General features: G+C 39.6%; 5 protein-coding genes across 11 annotated transcripts; 2 read left to right on the forward strand and 3 right to left on the reverse strand.

Annotated features, from left to right (window-relative positions):
- Positions 1–322: 322 nt before the first annotated feature.
- On the reverse strand, positions 323–2208 carry Senju (UDP-galactose transporter senju). Its single transcript, XM_077421945.1, has 6 exons — positions 1881–2208; positions 1620–1734; positions 1486–1532; positions 1239–1378; positions 1002–1145; positions 323–929 (listed from the first exon to the last, which is right to left on the reverse strand). The coding sequence occupies exons 1-6, from the start codon at positions 1966–1968 to the stop codon at positions 453–455; spliced, it is 1011 nt and encodes a 336-aa protein (XP_077278071.1). The 5' UTR covers positions 1969–2208; the 3' UTR covers positions 323–452.
- Positions 2209–2567: 359 nt separating this feature from the next.
- On the reverse strand, positions 2568–8419 carry Tbc1d23 (TBC1 domain family member 23). The gene is made up of 9 exons (XM_077421926.1): positions 8080–8419; positions 7152–7372; positions 6880–7084; positions 6517–6753; positions 6063–6441; positions 5701–5914; positions 5281–5616; positions 5062–5194; positions 2568–4984 (listed from the first exon to the last, which is right to left on the reverse strand). The coding sequence occupies exons 1-9, from the start codon at positions 8106–8108 to the stop codon at positions 4711–4713; spliced, it is 2028 nt and encodes a 675-aa protein (XP_077278052.1). The 5' UTR covers positions 8109–8419; the 3' UTR covers positions 2568–4710.
- Positions 8420–8671: 252 nt separating this feature from the next.
- Positions 8672–12688, forward strand: Tom70 (translocase of outer membrane 70). Of its 2 annotated transcripts, XM_077421932.1 has the most exons (9): positions 8672–8915; positions 8985–9326; positions 9850–10023; positions 10138–10345; positions 10509–10644; positions 10724–11078; positions 11173–11406; positions 11502–11722; positions 11869–12688. In XM_077421932.1, exons 2-9 carry the CDS (start codon positions 9066–9068, stop codon positions 12050–12052), a joined length of 1773 nt encoding a protein of 590 aa, XP_077278058.1. In that variant the 5' UTR covers positions 8672–8915; positions 8985–9065; the 3' UTR covers positions 12053–12688. The 2 variants fall into 2 exon arrangements, with proteins under 2 accessions (XP_077278058.1, XP_077278057.1); XM_077421931.1 differs by having other exon boundaries at positions 8672–9326.
- Positions 12689–12824: 136 nt separating this feature from the next.
- On the reverse strand, positions 12825–18575 carry Alg7 (Alg7 dolichyl-phosphate N-acetylglucosaminephosphotransferase). 3 transcript variants are annotated; one of them, XM_077421941.1, is made up of 7 exons: positions 18160–18575; positions 17753–17867; positions 17067–17512; positions 13414–13602; positions 13247–13317; positions 13009–13193; positions 12825–12949 (listed from the first exon to the last, which is right to left on the reverse strand). In XM_077421941.1, exons 1-7 carry the CDS (start codon positions 18330–18332, stop codon positions 12884–12886), a joined length of 1245 nt encoding a protein of 414 aa, XP_077278067.1. In that variant the 5' UTR covers positions 18333–18575; the 3' UTR covers positions 12825–12883. The 3 variants fall into 3 exon arrangements, with proteins under 3 accessions (XP_077278067.1, XP_077278068.1, XP_077278070.1); XM_077421942.1 differs by having other exon boundaries at positions 13009–13172; positions 18160–18573; XM_077421944.1 differs by lacking the exon at positions 12825–12949 and having other exon boundaries at positions 13026–13168; positions 18160–18573.
- On the forward strand, positions 14212–16892 carry Mgat3 (beta-1,4-mannosyl-glycoprotein 4-beta-N-acetylglucosaminyltransferase). 4 transcript variants are annotated; one of them, XM_077421937.1, is made up of 3 exons: positions 14212–14700; positions 15305–15543; positions 15634–16892. In XM_077421937.1, the coding sequence occupies exons 2-3, from the start codon at positions 15385–15387 to the stop codon at positions 16762–16764; spliced, it is 1290 nt and encodes a 429-aa protein (XP_077278063.1). In that variant the 5' UTR covers positions 14212–14700; positions 15305–15384; the 3' UTR covers positions 16765–16892. The 4 variants fall into 4 exon arrangements, with proteins under 4 accessions (XP_077278063.1, XP_077278065.1, XP_077278066.1 ...); XM_077421939.1 differs by having other exon boundaries at positions 15318–15543; XM_077421940.1 differs by having other exon boundaries at positions 15369–15543.
- Positions 18576–18600: the final 25 nt, after the last annotated feature.

Consider the following 18600-nt stretch of genomic DNA (forward strand, 5'->3'; position numbering starts at 1 on the left):
AATATCCGTAAAAATCAAAATTAAAAGAACAAGTATGTGATTGATGTTTGAGGAGATTAGATATATAATACAAACAGCTAGAGAAAGACACTAGAATTTGATAAGGTATCGCAAAGTATCGCCACTCAGATCTTAGTCCATTTCGTTTCCGTAGGAAAAAGGCTTTGGAGAAATATAATATAAAAATATTTTTTTCGCAACTGATATCGCTCGTTAAATCATCTACTTATTAATTTTCTATTGGATTTATGGTTGAAAGAAACTGATATTTTTATTCAAGCGTTCAGTCATTTATCTTCAATCAACAACCTTATATCACATAATCGTCGTCGCGCGATAAAGCATATAACATATAACGGCTTAAGGCTAATGGTAACGTACGTACACTTTGTTTTGCGATTTCAGTTGGCGATTATATATCGTCGTTTGGAAAAAGAATCTAATACTGTCGTTTACACCAGAAGCTTCCCACTTTCCGCTGTCTCTTTAGGTTGAACGTTCTGTACGGGATTTCTCGAATATAAAACGACGGCGAAGCTCACCGTAGCTATAGAAACGATGGTGTTCGTGCTAATAGGTATGCTAAATAGAATCCAGCATAGCATCGCTGTAAAAATCAGCTCCACCGCGCTAGCGAAGGTCTTCAATATGGAATTCAAGGTCTTCAGGAAGAAGCTCGTTATTATCCCGACGAGCGAATTGTTCAACATAATTAGGATTACCTTCGGCTGCAGAAACGTACCGATCTCGACATTGGTCAGCGTTTCGTTAACGCCGTTCGTGAATGCGCTTAACAGGACAATCGCCACAATGTTGCAGAAAATACTGTCGATGTACATAAATACGTTCTGTATAAAAATGTCGATGTCCGCGCCTTGACGTTTCAGCAAATATTCGTTATACACCCCGGCTAAGCAGGAGCATGTTGTCTGTAAAGCGAGATGTTTTTCAAGATAACATATCGCGTCTCCATTCTCATATATCAGTGACAGGTGACTCACTTGTACAAGAATTAGAAGTAGAAAAATATCAACGTGGAATTCCGTGCCAAGGACGTGGGCGTCGAAGTGCTTTACCATGCAGCCGACTGTCAAGATCACTAGGGAAAACCACTGCGTCGCGGACAACTTTTTGCTAAATATGACCTAGGAGAAATCAGAATTCTTCATACTTTATCTGCGTTCAACGCGTCGTTGCTCTACTCCTACTTCCTACACTAAAAGCAACGTTATTGATACCTGGAAAATGATTCCCGTAAGTACAACGCGGAGTTGCAGCAAGACGTAGTAAGTCGTGGGGTCGAATCTAGCCAGATTGACAAATGCTAGATTGTTGTACAGGCAATATAAAAGCGCAGGTATCATGTACAGCAGAAGCACTAAAAATTGACACAAGTTTTCTTTAGTATCCTTTGGAGATCGATCATCGCTGGGCATTTATATAGCAAGTTCCTGCAATTCTTTATCTCTCTATTTTTAATCTCACCCTTTTTGTTCTTCCTCGTCTCCCGGAGAAGCGTTAGGATGCTATTACTGCAAATTCAGAATTAACACCGATAAGAAAAATCAAGCTAAGATGAAGTCAGCTGTAAACAAACTACGTAGTCTCGAGTTGCTTACTCTTTGCAGTAGAGTGCTGTGGATATGACCAATTTTAGAACTTCTGTCATCAGCACAACTGCCACAATGTTATATTCGTAGCGGCCGCTTTTCTGAGACCACGTCACGAGAATACCTGCAGGAGATTATCGCATTCCGATGTGAAATTTAACGGCAATTCACGTTTAATTAATAAAATCCCTGATTTGATTTTTCTCATTTGTTGCTTACAGCAAGCAAGATGAAAGTTGCTTACAAAACATGTGTGATCAACTTACTTACCTTGGTTTATGAAGAGAGCTATGTAGGAGATGAAAATAACAGGACTCCATCTGCCCGGAAACAATTCGCCCCAGTTTATCCCTCCCATCCTTCGACTTTTCTTGGCCACTTCAGCTTGAACAATTTTGGGCCATCACGTTTGAGAGTCATTCCTTCTCCGGTTTTGTACGTATGCACGTCAACGCGCACCAGCAAAGGCCGCTGGCCGGATACTGGCTGATACTACTACACGTGTCGACACGATTTGCGCATGTTTGCGTACGTTCCAATAACACACATATATACACGCCACGCTTTCGCCAGCTGCGCGAATTCTACTATTTATATATTTATCTCAATCTCCAAAATGCCCTCATTATACTCATAGTCATTTATACTCCAAACGTATAGAATTATATAAATAAATGTACGTATATCGTGTGTTTATTAACCTCTGTAGAACCAGTCATTTTTTTATCTACAAACTGGATTTTTCGAGGGATTTTTCGTCGTTTACTATGTTGTGCATATTTAATCGCGTACTTTTGCTGTTGTCGCAAAATTGAAGAAAATCTATAAACGATGAAATTTTTTAACGATGTAATTCTAAAATAAAAAAATTATTTTTAATGATGAAGAACCAGCGCATCATTTTCTTAGATAATTTTTTTTCTTAATTTATTTTTAGTGGAATAGAGAAATAGAAAGGACATAGTAAATTACTATATTTAAACATATATCTTACAAAGTATCGTACTTAGCGCTGAAAATGCTGATGATAGCGTATCAGTAATGATATGGTACCGGCTTCTAAATATTATTTTTTAATCTATACAGGAAAAAAAAATTATATATGCATGTATACATATACATATACACGTATACAATCCCACAAATCCACATCTATTTTTCTATAAATTATACTAAATTATTTACAGCGTTGATATTAGCAATAAGAGTTTTGTCGTTTAATTAATTCGATAAAGGAATTTAATACAGTGTTCGAGTTACTTTGTTGTTAACTTTTTATTATATATATATATATTATTTCTGTAATATATATTATACATGGCCTTTTTGTTATATACACATCTATAAACATGTATTTGGGAGTTTTCGACAATTTCCATACGATTAATTTCTTAAAAGTTGATTTTCTATTGCTGTCTATATGTGACTCACTCATTTCCACCTTTCATCTCAAATTGTCTGTTCGGAAGCACATATATGAAAAGTTTTATCACATATACTCGCACGATGTGTATTATTGATAATTTAAAACCTATATATATATATATATATATATATATATATATATATATATATACATGTACATATACAATGTGTTAACACCATATATGTACATTCTCCAGTTTTCTAGTAAATCTTTATATAATTTTTAGATGTTAATTTTTTTTTTTTTTTTTTTTTTTCAGTTGATTTAACTAATTTATGTGTAAATGTAAACGTGTAAGTAAACGTAAAAAATCCGCATTCTCAAACCATAACATACAAGCTATGCAGCAGCAGGAAAATTCATTTTAGAGCATATAATACCGAAATTCTCATAGATTATAAAAGGAGGCAAGTAATATGCAATATATTAACTACTACACACACAACTTATCACAAATATAAATTAAAGAAGATACAGAGCTTCCCTGAAGTAAAACTTTGGGATTTTATTCACTTAAGAATTTCAAGGATACCTTACATACTTTCGTTTTATTATTGATATTATAAAAAATATATATCTTGTGTAAGCACAAGTTTTGCAAAAAAATAGGAAATGCATTATAATATTTATAATATTTTGTTACCGAAAAGATTTGATTGATAATTATAAGCTTGTTTTAAAAATTTAAAGTATTCTCTTCTAATGTAGAATAGCTAAAACTGGCTCTGAAAAATTCAGAGGAGCAGATATTGCGAAAGGTACTATTTGCCTGCAAATATTGCACCTAATATTCACACTTATATAATTTGTATAAATAAGTTACTTCCTACGAAAACACATTTGCAATATGGCGATCTATAAAATGCAAATATTCGAGCACGTAGAAATATATTAAAATCACGTTAGGACCAGGATGCCAATTGAAGTAGATAAATATTTTTGAATACTTATTCCTCCTATGCACGAACACAACCAAAGAAACAATCAACAATGTGCATTAGGCAGGCACATATGTATTAGTATCAACTTAGCTCTTTGCATTTTCCACTTTCTACAGAATCTTAATCTAATCAAATAGTCTTCGCTAACGTTAGCACTGCGAAAATTTTATGCAAATTGTCACGCAACAAAGATTCGGAGTAGAGGCCTTTAGATATTTCTATTAGAAATCTAATTTCTAAATTGTTTGGCTAACAATATTTATATATAAACGTGATTTACAAAATTATGAACGCATTGGTTTTTAGGTCAGTCATATCGTCATGATATTGAAAAAAGTATAAATGACGTAAAATTATCCGATTAATTAAACATAAGAAATTACATGGACATTTTCATAAGAATTAATCTGTTCGTAATACAATTATATGTAGTTCCCACAAAAATTAACAATATCGGAAATATTTTTACTCAACGTCTAAAGTTTATCGTTTTTGTGAATTATTCTGTTGTCCATATCCAGTGTATATCTATATATTGATTCAAATTACTCTATTTAATACAATAAAAATTGAACGAATAATTACCTCAATAAATAATCGTACAAAAAATCAAATGACTTGTTTATATCGAAGATACATCTTTTAGGAAAAAAACTGCTTATCTTAAATTAAACTTTATAACATCTGTACATTAGGTGAAATTGTTTTATAAATAAAATACGCGTTCATAATATTAATCTGACGTTTTCAGTTGTCTCATGATCTGTCGCGTGATTAACTTGGTCGCTTCGCTTGCGTTCGGTATAAGAAATTTATCCATATCAGAAATAACCGTGTCATTATATTGCGTCGTACCGTATTTGAAAGTTATTAGATCGGCGTGCCGCTTTCTCGACGTTATTTTGACGATACTCGTTAAGGGACGTTTCACGATTACGTGCGCGGCGCCTTTTCGCTCCGGAATTTCTCGCAGTACTATAAGATGACTATCGGTAACCAATAGTTGACTGAAACAAAAAAACCGTGCACATATGATTATCTCTATGTATTGAAAGAAAATCCCTTTTTCTTATCTATTGCTCACCTATCACAGAGATCGCTATTAACTTTCACCTCTTGGCATTTAAAGGAATGTAATAACCTTGGATCCTTCATCCATTGTTGTATAGATACTACTTCGATAGGCTCTTCACTTTCATTATTAGTCATTGTCATATCTACGAGAGACAGGTCGTGAGATTAAATTAGTTTCCTCCACAAGCAATTCGAGATCACTTAAGGGTAATCTGAAGAATGTAATTACCTATCTCTTGATCGTCGTCTATACTAAACACAGGCGCGGTCTTTCTCTGACGTCTAATATAGTCCAAGTCTTTGCTATCTCTTTTTTCCATATTGCTATTGACATTTGCCGTAGGATTGACAATATAATCAAATAACTTTCCCTTCACTTCCTGACTCTTTAGTCTCATAGCTAATCCAATCTTGCCCAAGAGATCCGAATTGTTGTTTTTGACTTTAATTGGGCTTGCTTCGTTTGAATTTTCCTCCAACATATTAGCATTACACGCTAGACAATGTTGCGAATTGTGATCAATGAGACTTGACACCACTTCGTCACCGAAATATTCATGAATGGCTGAAAACAAAGTCATAATTATATATGAAGAGAACATAAATTTTTATCTTGGTCAAAGTATATCAAAAAATAAAGAATAAATACCCTGATATCCAGAGGTAACCATGCTCACGTATTGTGTATGTTTTTGTAAAAAGGACGCCACTACCATATGCGTGTAGCGATCTTCCTCTTGTCTACCGCTTCCCAGAAAGCAAAGATGTTCTCCGCCAGCTTGCGAACCAACAGCTAATGCTTGACGCTGAGCTTGCAGTAAGCCTTGTACGGCCGTAGCAAACGCGGCAGGTTCTTGCAGCATCTAAAAAGATATAAATATATTTGATTTTCTTTTATACCAAAATTTATAAAGTGTTACATACATGATTTTAATAAACTTTAAACTATGTTAACTTAATATAGATCTAGAAAAGTTTTTTTAAGTACTTTTGTGTAATTCAATAATTTACCAAGTTGCAATCGAGATGAAACGCCGTTGGTAAGTGGCCTGCGTTATACTGTTCGGCAGGTCTACAATCCACGAGAAAGAATCTAACAGACTCAACAACGGTGCCATTGGGTACGGATGGAGCTTCGATAGCATTTTCTACTAATTCTTGCGCCGATACAGGTAAACACAATGCGTGGGATATTAGCTTCTCATCAGAGCTTTCACCAAACATTACGGGATACAAGTCCTGTTTGAAAGACGTTGGGGTCTTCATTGCATAATACTGTGCCAAGGAACAGAAATCGGTTACATCTTCCGCTTCCAAAGCACAGGGCATTACTGCTATCGCGTCTATAATACTTTGTTTGTCCTCGTCTTTCATGCTCAAAATTTGCTCTCTACAAAGATAAGAATTACTTTAGATAATGTGAATAAATATACAATACCTAAATATCAATTTAATCAATATTAACCTGGCATTTATAACCATGATAAGTGAGAGGAACAGCATGAAAAAGGGATCGGCCTGCATGAAGTATAGGTCCCACATTGTACAGACCGCTGGTAATGAACAGACACCGGCGAAAAGGGTATTCATCCATACTTTCGTATATTGATCGGGTGATATCCTTTTTGTGTCCAAGAAGGAGCACAGTTCTGGCTCATGATAGAGAAGCAGCAGTCTCAAGACCGAGCTATATGTTTCGCCTCTAAAAAAAATGGTTAAAGGTATCATAAAAAAAATTTGTTATTAAGCAATAAATTTTATATCAACACCAATAACAATATTTATTCAAGTGAGCAAAAAGATGTCTATTACACAGATTCTTCCTTACCTTGGAATATAAATATCTCTTATTGCTTCAAACAGATTATAAGTTGCAGCGCGCGGTAATTTTAAAGCTATTAAAGGACCTAATAGTTCTAGCCATCCATTTCCTCTTTCGTATCGTTTACACTTACTTTTACAATAAAATGTTAGTATAGACTCAAGATCGGAAACCACCGAGACTTTATCTTCGTCGTCGTTTCCGAGTTTTGCTGCAATGTTTGATAACAGCTGTTAATAAATATAAATGCCTCCATAATATCCTTTCAACGTACTCACCGACAAACTGTTGACAGTCGTCGCGAATTATATTTTGCTCGGGTAAATCGTAAACTTCGCTAAACTGGCTCAATTGATCACCTCGATCAGTAACGTAGAGGCAAGCCAGCCAGACGTCCGGTCTTAAACTTGTAGGGATGGGTTGGCCTTTACAAATGGCATATATATCAGACGCAGACGGTGCTTCCGTGTCGAGCAACGCCGCCTCCAGTTCCAACACCCTAAAACAACAAGGAATCAACTTGGAGCTAATGGAAATGACAAAAACTGTCATTTGAAATTATGTAAATTGAGGACGAGCGTGGCCTAGTAGACGGCGCACTGGTCTATTGAGCCAAAGGTCCCGGGTTCGATTCCCGGTGGAGCTAGAAAATTTTATTCGCTCGTTCTCCTCTCGGAAGGCAATGGCAAACCACCGAGAGAAGAGTATACGTCTTGCCACGAGAACTTCTCTAAAAAATTGCCGTTCGAAATTGGCGTTGAACTGTAGGTTCTCCATATACAATGTGTATAATCCACGTGCGCGACACATGTATATGAAGAGAAGTCACCACGCTCGGACACGAGTGATAGGACTGAGGAGGAGGAAATTGAGGATACGTAAGCACGACTGTGTACAGCCATTTGAGTCTACGATTTAAACGCGGATGTAGCGTATTAATTAGCTTGTTAATTAGCAAAAGCTTTGAAACGACATTACGTAATTCGCGTTGCTCCGCTAACAAAAAACATCCTCTACTACGCTCTGTCGCAGCTGCACGCTACACTCTCTACGTTTCACGTGTAAGGTGTAAGCTTCGCGCGTTGCGAACTGCGTCGCGGATCGACGGAAAAATCAGAGGCGGACTTCGCGTCCGGCGTTCTCGTCGAGGAGACGCGTCGTCGTCGTCTCCCGACGGGGCAAGAAAGCCGCGCGATCTCGGCTCACCAGGTGTTCTCGTCCTCTTGTAAGGCCATCGCGGCGAACGTCCGACAGCGACGTCGTCCGGAGTCTCCGAGACGAGCGCGAGCAAACGGAGATAGTCCTGACCTGAGATTTACGTCCTTGAAAGCCGTCTACGAGGACGCGAAGCACGACTTTGGTCGCTCAGCATTCCTCGGGGATCTCGCGCGAACGGGGACTTTCCATGTCAAACGACACTCTCTCGGTTCCGATGGGTTAGTGGCATGCCGCTGATATAAAACGTAGCTGAACGTAGCTGCTGGTTGACAGACGACAGACCGCCCGCCATCTTTCCGGCGTGGTTCCGCGCACGCGCGGGATACGCGGGGCGCGAATCTCGATTCTCGACGTCGTTTTAATTCAAATTCTGCGGAATTGCCGATGACTGCAAACTTATTTTTCCTCCTTCCATATATTAAACAAGACTAATTATTGAAAGATTAATTATATTCTACCTACAAAATAAAATCTAGTACAGGGTACAGGGTATCGATCGATGAATATATCATAAATAATCGATTAATTAATCGAAGTCGAAGTGGCCGCGAGCCGCGACACTCGCCGAGGGGGCGCTGCCGCACGAGAAATCTTTCACGCGACACGCGACTGCACGCGACTGCCGCGCATCGCGATACCCCGGCGTCCCCGGCCGGAATATTCCGGATACTCGTCGGCACCGACACCGAGGAGACGATCGAGAAGATCGTTAGATCGCCCGCAACGCGAACAGGACCGGGACCGAGGAGTGGACGTGTCCGCATGATCGTCGCCTGGACCGCGCGTTTCCTCGTGCTCTCGCAGCCTCGTGGTGTCCTACGTCGGTGAGAGAGAGAGAGAGAGAGAGAGAGAGAGAGAGGGAGGGAGAGTGAGAGATTCGTCGTCCTATCCAGGGTCTCCTCGTCGCGATCCCGGTGGTGCTGGGTGTCACGTCGTGACCGTCCGCGCGCGGCTAACGATTCCCGGTCGTAGGAATGACCGCCTCGAGCGGCGTGGCCGGCAGCAGCCCGCTGCCGAAGTGGCAGCTCGCGCTCGTGGTCGGGGCGCCGGTCGCCCTTGGCCTCGGCTACATGTACTACAGGAACAGGAACAGCGGCAGCGGCAAGGTCGACGAGCCGGAACGCGACAGGTTCAGGAGCGGCGCGGCCAAGGAGAACGGCGCGCCCGCCGACAAGCAGATCTCCATCGACGGCGATTGCCTACCCAAAGTGCCTTCTCCCGCGGCCGAGCCGGAGGTTAAGACCGCCTTGCCTCATCTGGGAACGTCCGATAGATCGCGAAAATCCATTTATCCGAAATTAAGAAAGAGGGTATCTTATGCTATATCAATGACACGTTTTTGTCGGTATCTCTTAATTTCTAAGAAACGTCACGAGTGATAAATTCGTTTACTTCCCCTGTATCGTTGGTAGTTGTAATTATACCATCGATGTGTCGAAATGCTGTTATATATATCACACAGGAGCGATAATTTTAAGTAAATAATATACCGCCGACAAATGCCGCTAAACTTTGTGATAATAAGATTGTGATTGTAAGATACGTAGTTTGTGCACGCGATAAGTGGACTTTTCTGGTCGATCAAGGCTTTCTCAGTATATATTTGTTTATCTCTTGGAACTTAAATGAAATAATTTGTAATGCCTTTCATGGTGGCATTATATACTTGCAGAATATATTCTAGATTATATAGATAATATCATAGATTGAAGAAGATAGTACTTTCATGACCGATCTGAGCAAATTTTTTTGTTCTAGACTCCTTTGCAAAAGGCGCAGCAGTATAAGAATGAAGGAAATGTACATTTCAAAGCGGGAAAATATGACGAGGCTATTGCTCGATATAATAAAGCAATCGACGTTTGTCCAAAGGGGAACGTGGAGGACCTCGCGACTTTTTATCAAAATAGAGCGGCTGCGTATGAGCAATTGGTAATAAAGTTGATTATACTAATGATAAGCCATCAAAAAAAAATGATTTTAATCGACTGTCTAAGTTGTTGCGATGTAAGTTTTGTTTTACACAATTGTAATTGCAACTTACAGAAAAAATATAGTGCTGTAAAAGCAGACTGTACAAAAGCGTTAGAATTAAATCCAAGATATGCAAAAGCTTTGCTACGTCGGGCACGTGCTTTAGAGCAGATAGGGGACTTGGAAGCTGCCTTGGAAGATGTGACTACCGCATGTATTCACGAAGGCTTTTCCAATCAGACTTCCCTTTCAATGGCAGATAAGGTCTTGGAAAAACTTGGTGAGTTACACGTACACAAAAGCACTTGATATTAAATAAAATACTACTGCCATTATTATCTACAAAATTGTATGTGATTGATGACTGGGATGGCTCAAAACCCTTATGAAAATGGGTATAGTTTTTTAGTAACTTAAGTAACTTGAGTAAACATTATTTTCAGGGAAACAACACGCCCAGGAAAATTTGGCAAACAAAAAGTTTATAATGCCAAGCAAGCATTTCATCAAAACTTACATTATGTCTTTTCCCAAAGATCCAGTGTTTTCTAGACTTCAGCATCCGGAAAATATTCCAGAGTAAGTATCGGCAGAAGAGAGTTTCTGATAATTTTTTGATGTTTACTTTTTAATGTAATGTTCGTGATTTGATTACCAGATTTTTCAAAAAACCATTACAAGCGTTGAAAGACACGGATTACGATGATATAATACCGTTGTGCACGGAAATCATTAAAAGCCCCGAATTTGACACGTTACCTTCATCTAAACTAGAGGTGCTATTACTACGAGCTACGTTTCACTTACTTTTGGGCGAACACGATGCTGCAATCCAAGATTTTGAAACGATATTGAGCAGCGAAGATGCGTCCGATGACGTGAAGATAAACGCCCTGATAAAGAGAGCGACATTATACATGCAACTCGACAATCCAGAAATGACTTTTAAAGACTTCGATTTAGCCATTAGTATGAATCCAACTTGTAGCGATATCTATCATCATAGAGGACAGGTATGCGTCTTTGGATACATTTTTCTTGCACGCGTACAAGTGCACATATAAAATAATGTAATAATACGATAATGATACTTCTTTATCAATTTAGGTAAATTTGCTCATGAACAGAATAGACGAAGCTAAGCTCGATTTTGAAATGGTCGTTGAATACAATCCAAACTTTGGCATAGCATACGTGCAAAAATGTTACACGGATTATCGTTTTGCGATGTTCAATAGAGATGTGGGATTAGCCGAATCGGCTGTGAGAGACTTTGAGAGAGCTTTCGAGAAGTACCCAGATCCTCCTGAATGTATATACTGTTATATATTGTATGCTCAGGTACGTAATTGTAATTTCTTAAAAAAAATAAGCGATAAATTATTACTGCTGTTCACATTTTGACTTATTGGTGAAATTTTCAATAATCATTGTAGATGATGGCCGAAACTCAACAATACCAGAAAGCTGATACTTATTTTGCTAAGGCAATAGAGAAAGATCCGGAGAACGCAACGGTTTATGTGCACAGAGGTTTACTGCAATTGCAATGGAATGGTAATGTTGATAAAAGTGTGGAATACATTAACAAAGCGTTAGAATTGGACGAGAAATGCGAGCTTGCATATGAATCGCTAGGAAGTATCGAAGTACAAAGGTATGTTTCCAAAGTAATTGTTCATAATGATTATTGCATGTATGTTGGAATTATTTACGTGATCCAGTTGCGATCACATACGTGACTGAAAAATCCGAAGATATTCTAATAAAAATATATTCTAAATCCATTTTTTTCTTTCACAGAGGAAATATAGAGGAATCAATAAGATTATTTGACAAGGCTTTGGTATTATGTCGTACATTCATGGAACTGACACACATATACAGCTTGAGAGACGCTGCGAAAACACAACTTAATATAAAGAATCGATTAGGTATGGACGTCATTCGGTCGTCCTCTCGATTCATCCCGAATTCCATGTTCTAAATTATTAAGAAATTAAAAATAAAAGACCACTGTGTTACTAAACTACAAAAATCAAATTTTATGTTCGTACATCAATCATCACAATATCATACAGGGTACCTCAAAAACTGAAATATGCAAATAGTTTTGCATTATTATACCGCATTATTTTATATATATACCTACATATATATAACCACTTTTAGTTCTAACATTTGATCTGACTTACACAAAGAAGTTAGTGATACAATGTACTAGTTATAGATCATCAAAGCTTTAAAGTATTTGTTAGCATGATAAACAGTTATTTAGAATTGCTCAAATTTTACTTTGTAAGATTTTGTGCTTGTGCAAATATTAAAATTGGTTGTGTATTATTTGAGTAATTTTATAATTATAATCACAAATTTTTTAATTCCTAAAGAATGAAGTATATTTATGTATCTTTGCTTAGAATACTTTACATGTTAAAAATAGCCTATTATTGAAAATTCATACGAAATCTTTTTATGCGATTGTTTTTAATAAAGTTATATACATATATAAAGTTTGTATAATACAGAGAAACTTATACAGAAGTTATTGTATTGTTATTCCTTATTTTATCATATATATGCAGAAAATAATGTATTAATAAAATAAATGTTTATTAATATACTTTTGTATCTCATGAAAATTTGAGGATCCTTAAAATTTATGACACAATCTTGGTATTCTATGAAAGGGAAATAGGAAATTAGGAAAAAAGTAGGAAACAGTATGATCACCGATAATAATTGCGATAAACTCGAGATTTTTATAATTTTAATATATTTTTATTTTTGCATTTAAATGTTATTTTAATTAATTTATTTAAACATCGTAAAATATGGAAGCCAAAGGATATCTGATAACAAATGCCATCATGCTGCTGACAATCTAAAAAAATATTAATTTTTTATATTTTGAATTAAATACATTTATTTTTTTTAAATTACCTGAATTATCAGTAAAATTGAAGTTAGCGTTGGTTCTTTCAATGGACCAGCATTGATCAGTACAAAATTAATCAAAGTTAGATTATTGCAGGTCACGATACCTCCCTTGTCTTCTTGCCATTTTATCAATTTAAATGTTTTAAATATATACATTAACAGCCTTCCTAGTAAAGTAAAATGTAATTCTAAACAACACAAACGGTCTTTTCCTTATATAAGATAAATTATGCTATAATACCTAGTACATTAAGTTCCGATTTGTGAAATACAGTTACGCTAGGCTCCAATTTATCCATCTTTTCATTATACCTGCGGATAAAATGTACATACATATACGCTATGAGTAGATCTTTCTATGGAATGGAATTTTCTGAGGGAATATCGTCTTTCATATTCAGAACTTACTTCGGCAATCTGTGTCTAGGACACGGTACAAGATGAAATAACTGTGGCACGCTATACAGGAAATTGATTATCTGCGGGATGAAAAACAATAGGGTCGTCTTGCTGAAGTGGCCTATGATACCGACGACAGCGAAAGTCATTCCCGATAGATAGCAAAACGTGTCACCCACGAAAACCTGCGATGGATACCTTGAACAAAGCACCATTATTCCTTTATCTCAACGTGACCTCGAAACATCTAATAATCGTAAATTCATGTATATTACAAATTAAATATATACATATATATATATATATATATATATATATATTGTAAAATATATTAATAAATTATAAATATAGATTCACATATACCTATATATTTACGCGAATACAAACTACAGAGGGGATCATTATGCCATTTACCCCCTCCCCCCCATTCTGTATTATATCTCTTTTGCAGCAGCGTGATTTATCTTATTATGCAGACATATTTTTTCCCATGCAAATACGGGAAATCGTAAACATGTGTGAACCACGTGCGGGGCATCGCCCCGATGAGAAATCGCTAAATCGAGCGCCATTGCTTAGCGACTGTGAGCGGCGAGGACCAGGTGACCACCATGATGACTACAAACGCGCGGGCTTCTGGCTGCGAAGAGAGAGCCGCCGCCGCCGCTTTTCCTCGAGCCTGACTAGCTAATTCTCGAATTAATGATCTAGTTTCTGACTCATGGGCGGGTCCGTTTCGCCCGCAGGACGGATGACTCGTGCATGGCAACGCGGGGCGAAAGGGTGGCACGTAGATACGGTTCGACGAGACGCGAGACGACGCCGTAAGACGCGTGCGCTTTGCGGATAGTCGCGACCGGCGAGAGTGTGTTCGTCGACGAGCACAACGGGCGGAATCGCCGGCTGCTGCGGCGCTCGGGCGTGGTTTTTCACGTCGTCGCGGTACGCGCCGTTGCCCGGCCAGGAGGGGAGAGACAGAAGGTGCACCTGGAGCGGCTGGAGCTCGGGGGGCGCCTTTCCCCCCATTTCCCCCCGCAACAGCCAGTCAGCCTGAGTCAGGCAGCGACTATCGACGGGACTAGAGGTATGCGCGGTGTCGCGCGTTGCCGGTCGCCGATTGTCCTGTAGTCGCCGTGGGATCTAACGAAGTCTTAAAATCGGCGTGTCCGGCGATCAACGGGCACCGCAAATTAAATGGCACGTCCCGCCGCGGTGACATCACCGTACGAGCATCACGGGGTCCTGGTGAGATCATCGTCGAAGGCGTCGTCGTCGTCGTCGTCGTCGAGCCGCATTGTGAGCGACACGCTTTATTACGTAATATTGTTGTGGGCACTGGGCAATGACATGCGTGCGGGGCGGAGGCTGCCGGGGCGTTTAACGAGGCGCGGAATCCAATTGGCGGGCGATAAATATTCTCTGCACTACGGCGGATCGGTGACCGGCCGTTTACCTCGCACGACTGAAAATAATATCGTGCGAATAATGAATATCGGGGGAGATATGCGGGGAAATATGAGAAACGTCGTGTCGAGAAATGGGGTCAACGAATTTCTCATGTTAAAGCCCACTTGAGACGATCTATAATCTCCGACGGTTTTCAAGATAATTTCTCCTTTGACGTGCGTATATGTATATAGTTCAATATATATATATATACGCGTATGTACTCGGATTCTTTAATTGTTTTCTGTATTGCACATAAAGTTATAAATAGAATTCCATCCTGTATTCTCTAAGACGAGTTACATATCATCTGGTTTTAGTGGGCTTTAAATAGATAAGCACGGTATAGAGAATGCTATGGATCCTTTAAAGAAGGTCGAAAACTGATAAAATGTAAATTTAAGTTACTGATTTTGTTCCCGATGATGTTCGTGGGACTATAATCTCAACGAAGATGTCTCATACAGCTAGCAAGATTTCTCTTCGGGAACGTAAGATGAGAAATTGAACTGTCACAGCGCAGGAATCGGTGCCATGCAGGTCCGTCTAGATGGGAAGCTGGCGTTGCTGTACACTCTATTGGTCTTGCAAGTTCTGATTGTTATGATCTATGTCGCCACAACTCCGCCGGCCGAGCTAGCTGCGTCAACGACTCGCGCATCCGTCAGTTTCGTCAAGTTTGAAGCATCACAGGTGCTGCGAATTTGTGATTGACGATGATAAAACGTTAACGATTAATTTACTCGAGATACTCTAAAACTAATTATTTTCTTTCATCAATAGGAACTACACGTAAACCAGGGCAATCGTAAAAAGTCACCGATTTACCAGACAATCAATGGAGAGGTAGCGTTGAAGGATGTCAAGACATTTAGGCTGTTTGAAGTATACAATCGTACCGTATGCTGGAAACATGGAGTGGACCAGCGTAAGACGAAGAGCAATGAGCATTTAGAAAGATGTATCTGCAATCAAGGGTGGCACGGCTTGGATTGCGGACAACCGGAAGTCGTATGGAGGGCAATCATGGCATCGAAACAGAACGTTAGCCTAAAACGTCGCAAGACCGCCAGACACATTATTCACATCTTTTTTCTAAACGACTACAACTCGGCGATCGCCGAGGTGATAGTGGAGGAACTCTATGACGTGGTGGACCTTTTTGTAATTTGTGATTTCAACAACGCGGAGGATAATTTCCGGCACAAACTGTCCAAGGGACTGTTGCAGCGGGAGCAAAAGAAGATTCTATACATCAACGTGGCGACCAAGTCCCGCAAACCATCCGGGATAGTATCAAAATACGTCTGGGATAAAATCAGGACCGTGGTGCAGAATTTAAGGGACGACGATATCTACGTGACGACGGAGCCGGAACAGATATTAAACTCCAGGGCATTAATGTTCCTCAAGGTGTACGACGGTTGGCCTCAGCCCATCGGATTTAGATTAAGATGGTCGATATACGGCTTCTTCTGGCAGCATCCGCTCAAGACAACGATCACGCTCGGCGCGTACACCGTCGGTTTGATGCGCAACGCCTATCAATCCAACTCGCTTGTATTGCGGCAACAGTTGGATGGAGACACCAGCGAGAGAGATATTTTAGGATTAGTCATAGGAGATTTGAACCACTACGGCGGGTGGTACTGCAATCTGTGCCAGGCGCCCGCGAATATTATTATCGGTCTTCGCAATAAAGTTCAGTCTAAGGAGATTTATATCGAGAAGACTATCGACGTGCCCTTCGTCGAGGACCTAATAGGTAGCGGACTGTGGTTGGACGGCAAAACTGGTCTTCTGAGAGTCTCTAAGTCCAGGGATTCCTATTTCGCGCCAGAAACGATTCTCAATAACACGTGGAAGTACGACTGGCTGGTAGACAATTTTTACGCTAAACTAGATTACTACTGACGTACTGGTCGCGCCGGAACTGTGATATTAACTCATACTCAATACTCAATGTACACTAATGTAATATTATACTGAATTTATACACTAAAATATTACGTTGACGAAATATAAATGTTAAATGGTTTATACATATAAATTTCCACGCTTGGAAATTCAAAACTCCCTTATCCAAAACAAAAAAAAAAGATCCCTTCCGCACATAATACGTTACATATTATCACAAACCAAATAATCATTATTACAGGTGGTATTTTATAAATTATAAATTATTCATAAGAACAGTATTTTTTAGTACAACTTACCAATTAAATTTGAATAACGCGAGGGAAGTTGTTATATAAGGCAGCATAAAGTATATTGAAAACTGGTGCGCCTTCCATTGACCGCCAAATAACTCGACAACGTTGAAGACGAAAATGCTTGTGGCGATGACTAAACTTTGTCCGACCTCCAAACCGTTTATCCCGGCTAATATGTTTATAGCGTTTGTGCAAAACACCGCCAACATTCCCATATACACGTAGTAAAAAATCCACAAGTCCAGCGAGAAACCAAGCCACGATCTCAACGGTTTTGGTACGATGATTATCGTGGAGTTAAAGTTAACATAGTAAACCATCAGTAATGGCAAAGATGCTACAGTGGGCAGAAGTAGTTTATGCCGCCAACGAAGATCCAAAACGTCGTCGGCAAAGCCCAGGAGTAGCATGCAACATATGGACAGTAACGCAGCCAGAAATTCAACGAACTGTAATAGAAAACGCGCGTTCTACATTGCTTATAAATCTACACACACACACACATTTTAAAATCAGATATAACACAATATAGAATATATAATATATTGTAATACAATTATATCTTGTGTTCTTAGATTAGGCGTAGCCATTTCTAAAGTTATTCAAAGCTAATCTTAACTTAATCTTCTAAAACCAGAATCGGAGTGGGGAAATTAACGCTTAGCTCTGACCCACACTCGTCGCCGTACCTTGTCATGTGGGAAGTTTACGTTGCTAAATATACAATCGGTAAACGGCACGGGAATGAAGATGAACATTGTTACGAGAAACACGCATCCGGTGACAACGCCTATCGCCTCTGGTCTGCAAGAATAAACCCAGTCGGTTGCCGAGCATCCCGTGGTGCAACGATCGACAGATAAACATACGAATACAAACGAGCGTGTTTCGTACACAAAACGAGCCTCTTGGAAGACAGACCGGATCAACTCCGTGGAGAGAGAAAGCCGAGAAAAACTCTCTCAAGTTTTGCAGTCATGTGCAACCGATACTAAAGTTTCGTTAATGTATAAAACGCGCGAGTCGATCAGCTCGGTTTCTCGGAGGCTCGCTCGAGCAGCGCGTTGGATTCCGATATATCCTACGTCCCACTCACACTTTCCCACCGCTCCTCTTGTTCATGTCGACGCCGTAGAGGTTAGCCTTGACGAACATGGATTTTATCCTCGGGATCAGGCGAACGGTCAAGCCGTACGCGCACGCGGACATCACCGCGTTGACGCATATCGGCAGCAACAACTTCCACGTCTCGTTCTCGTTCTCGTTCATCGTCGTGCGGTGCGCGTATATTCCGCGCGCTAAATATACCGATTTCACTTCTCGCGCACCCGCGACGGATCAGCGACGCGCTCAAGGGCGATGAGCAACCGCGATGAACGGAGAGGCCGATCCTCCTGCTTCGTGTTGATCTCGAACGCGTTTTCTTTACATCGACACCGAGACGGTGCATCGTTCTCGCACTGATCACACGCACACCGCATATTTACTTCCTGGGCGCCGCCATTCCGCCATATGCGCCGACCGCCGTCCGTAACGA

This window comes from Temnothorax americanus, unplaced genomic scaffold (assembly GCF_048541705.1).
Source record: "Temnothorax americanus isolate GAGA-0224 unplaced genomic scaffold, ASM4854170v1 Scaffold7, whole genome shotgun sequence".
Classification (NCBI taxonomy): domain Eukaryota; kingdom Metazoa; phylum Arthropoda; class Insecta; order Hymenoptera; family Formicidae; genus Temnothorax; species Temnothorax americanus.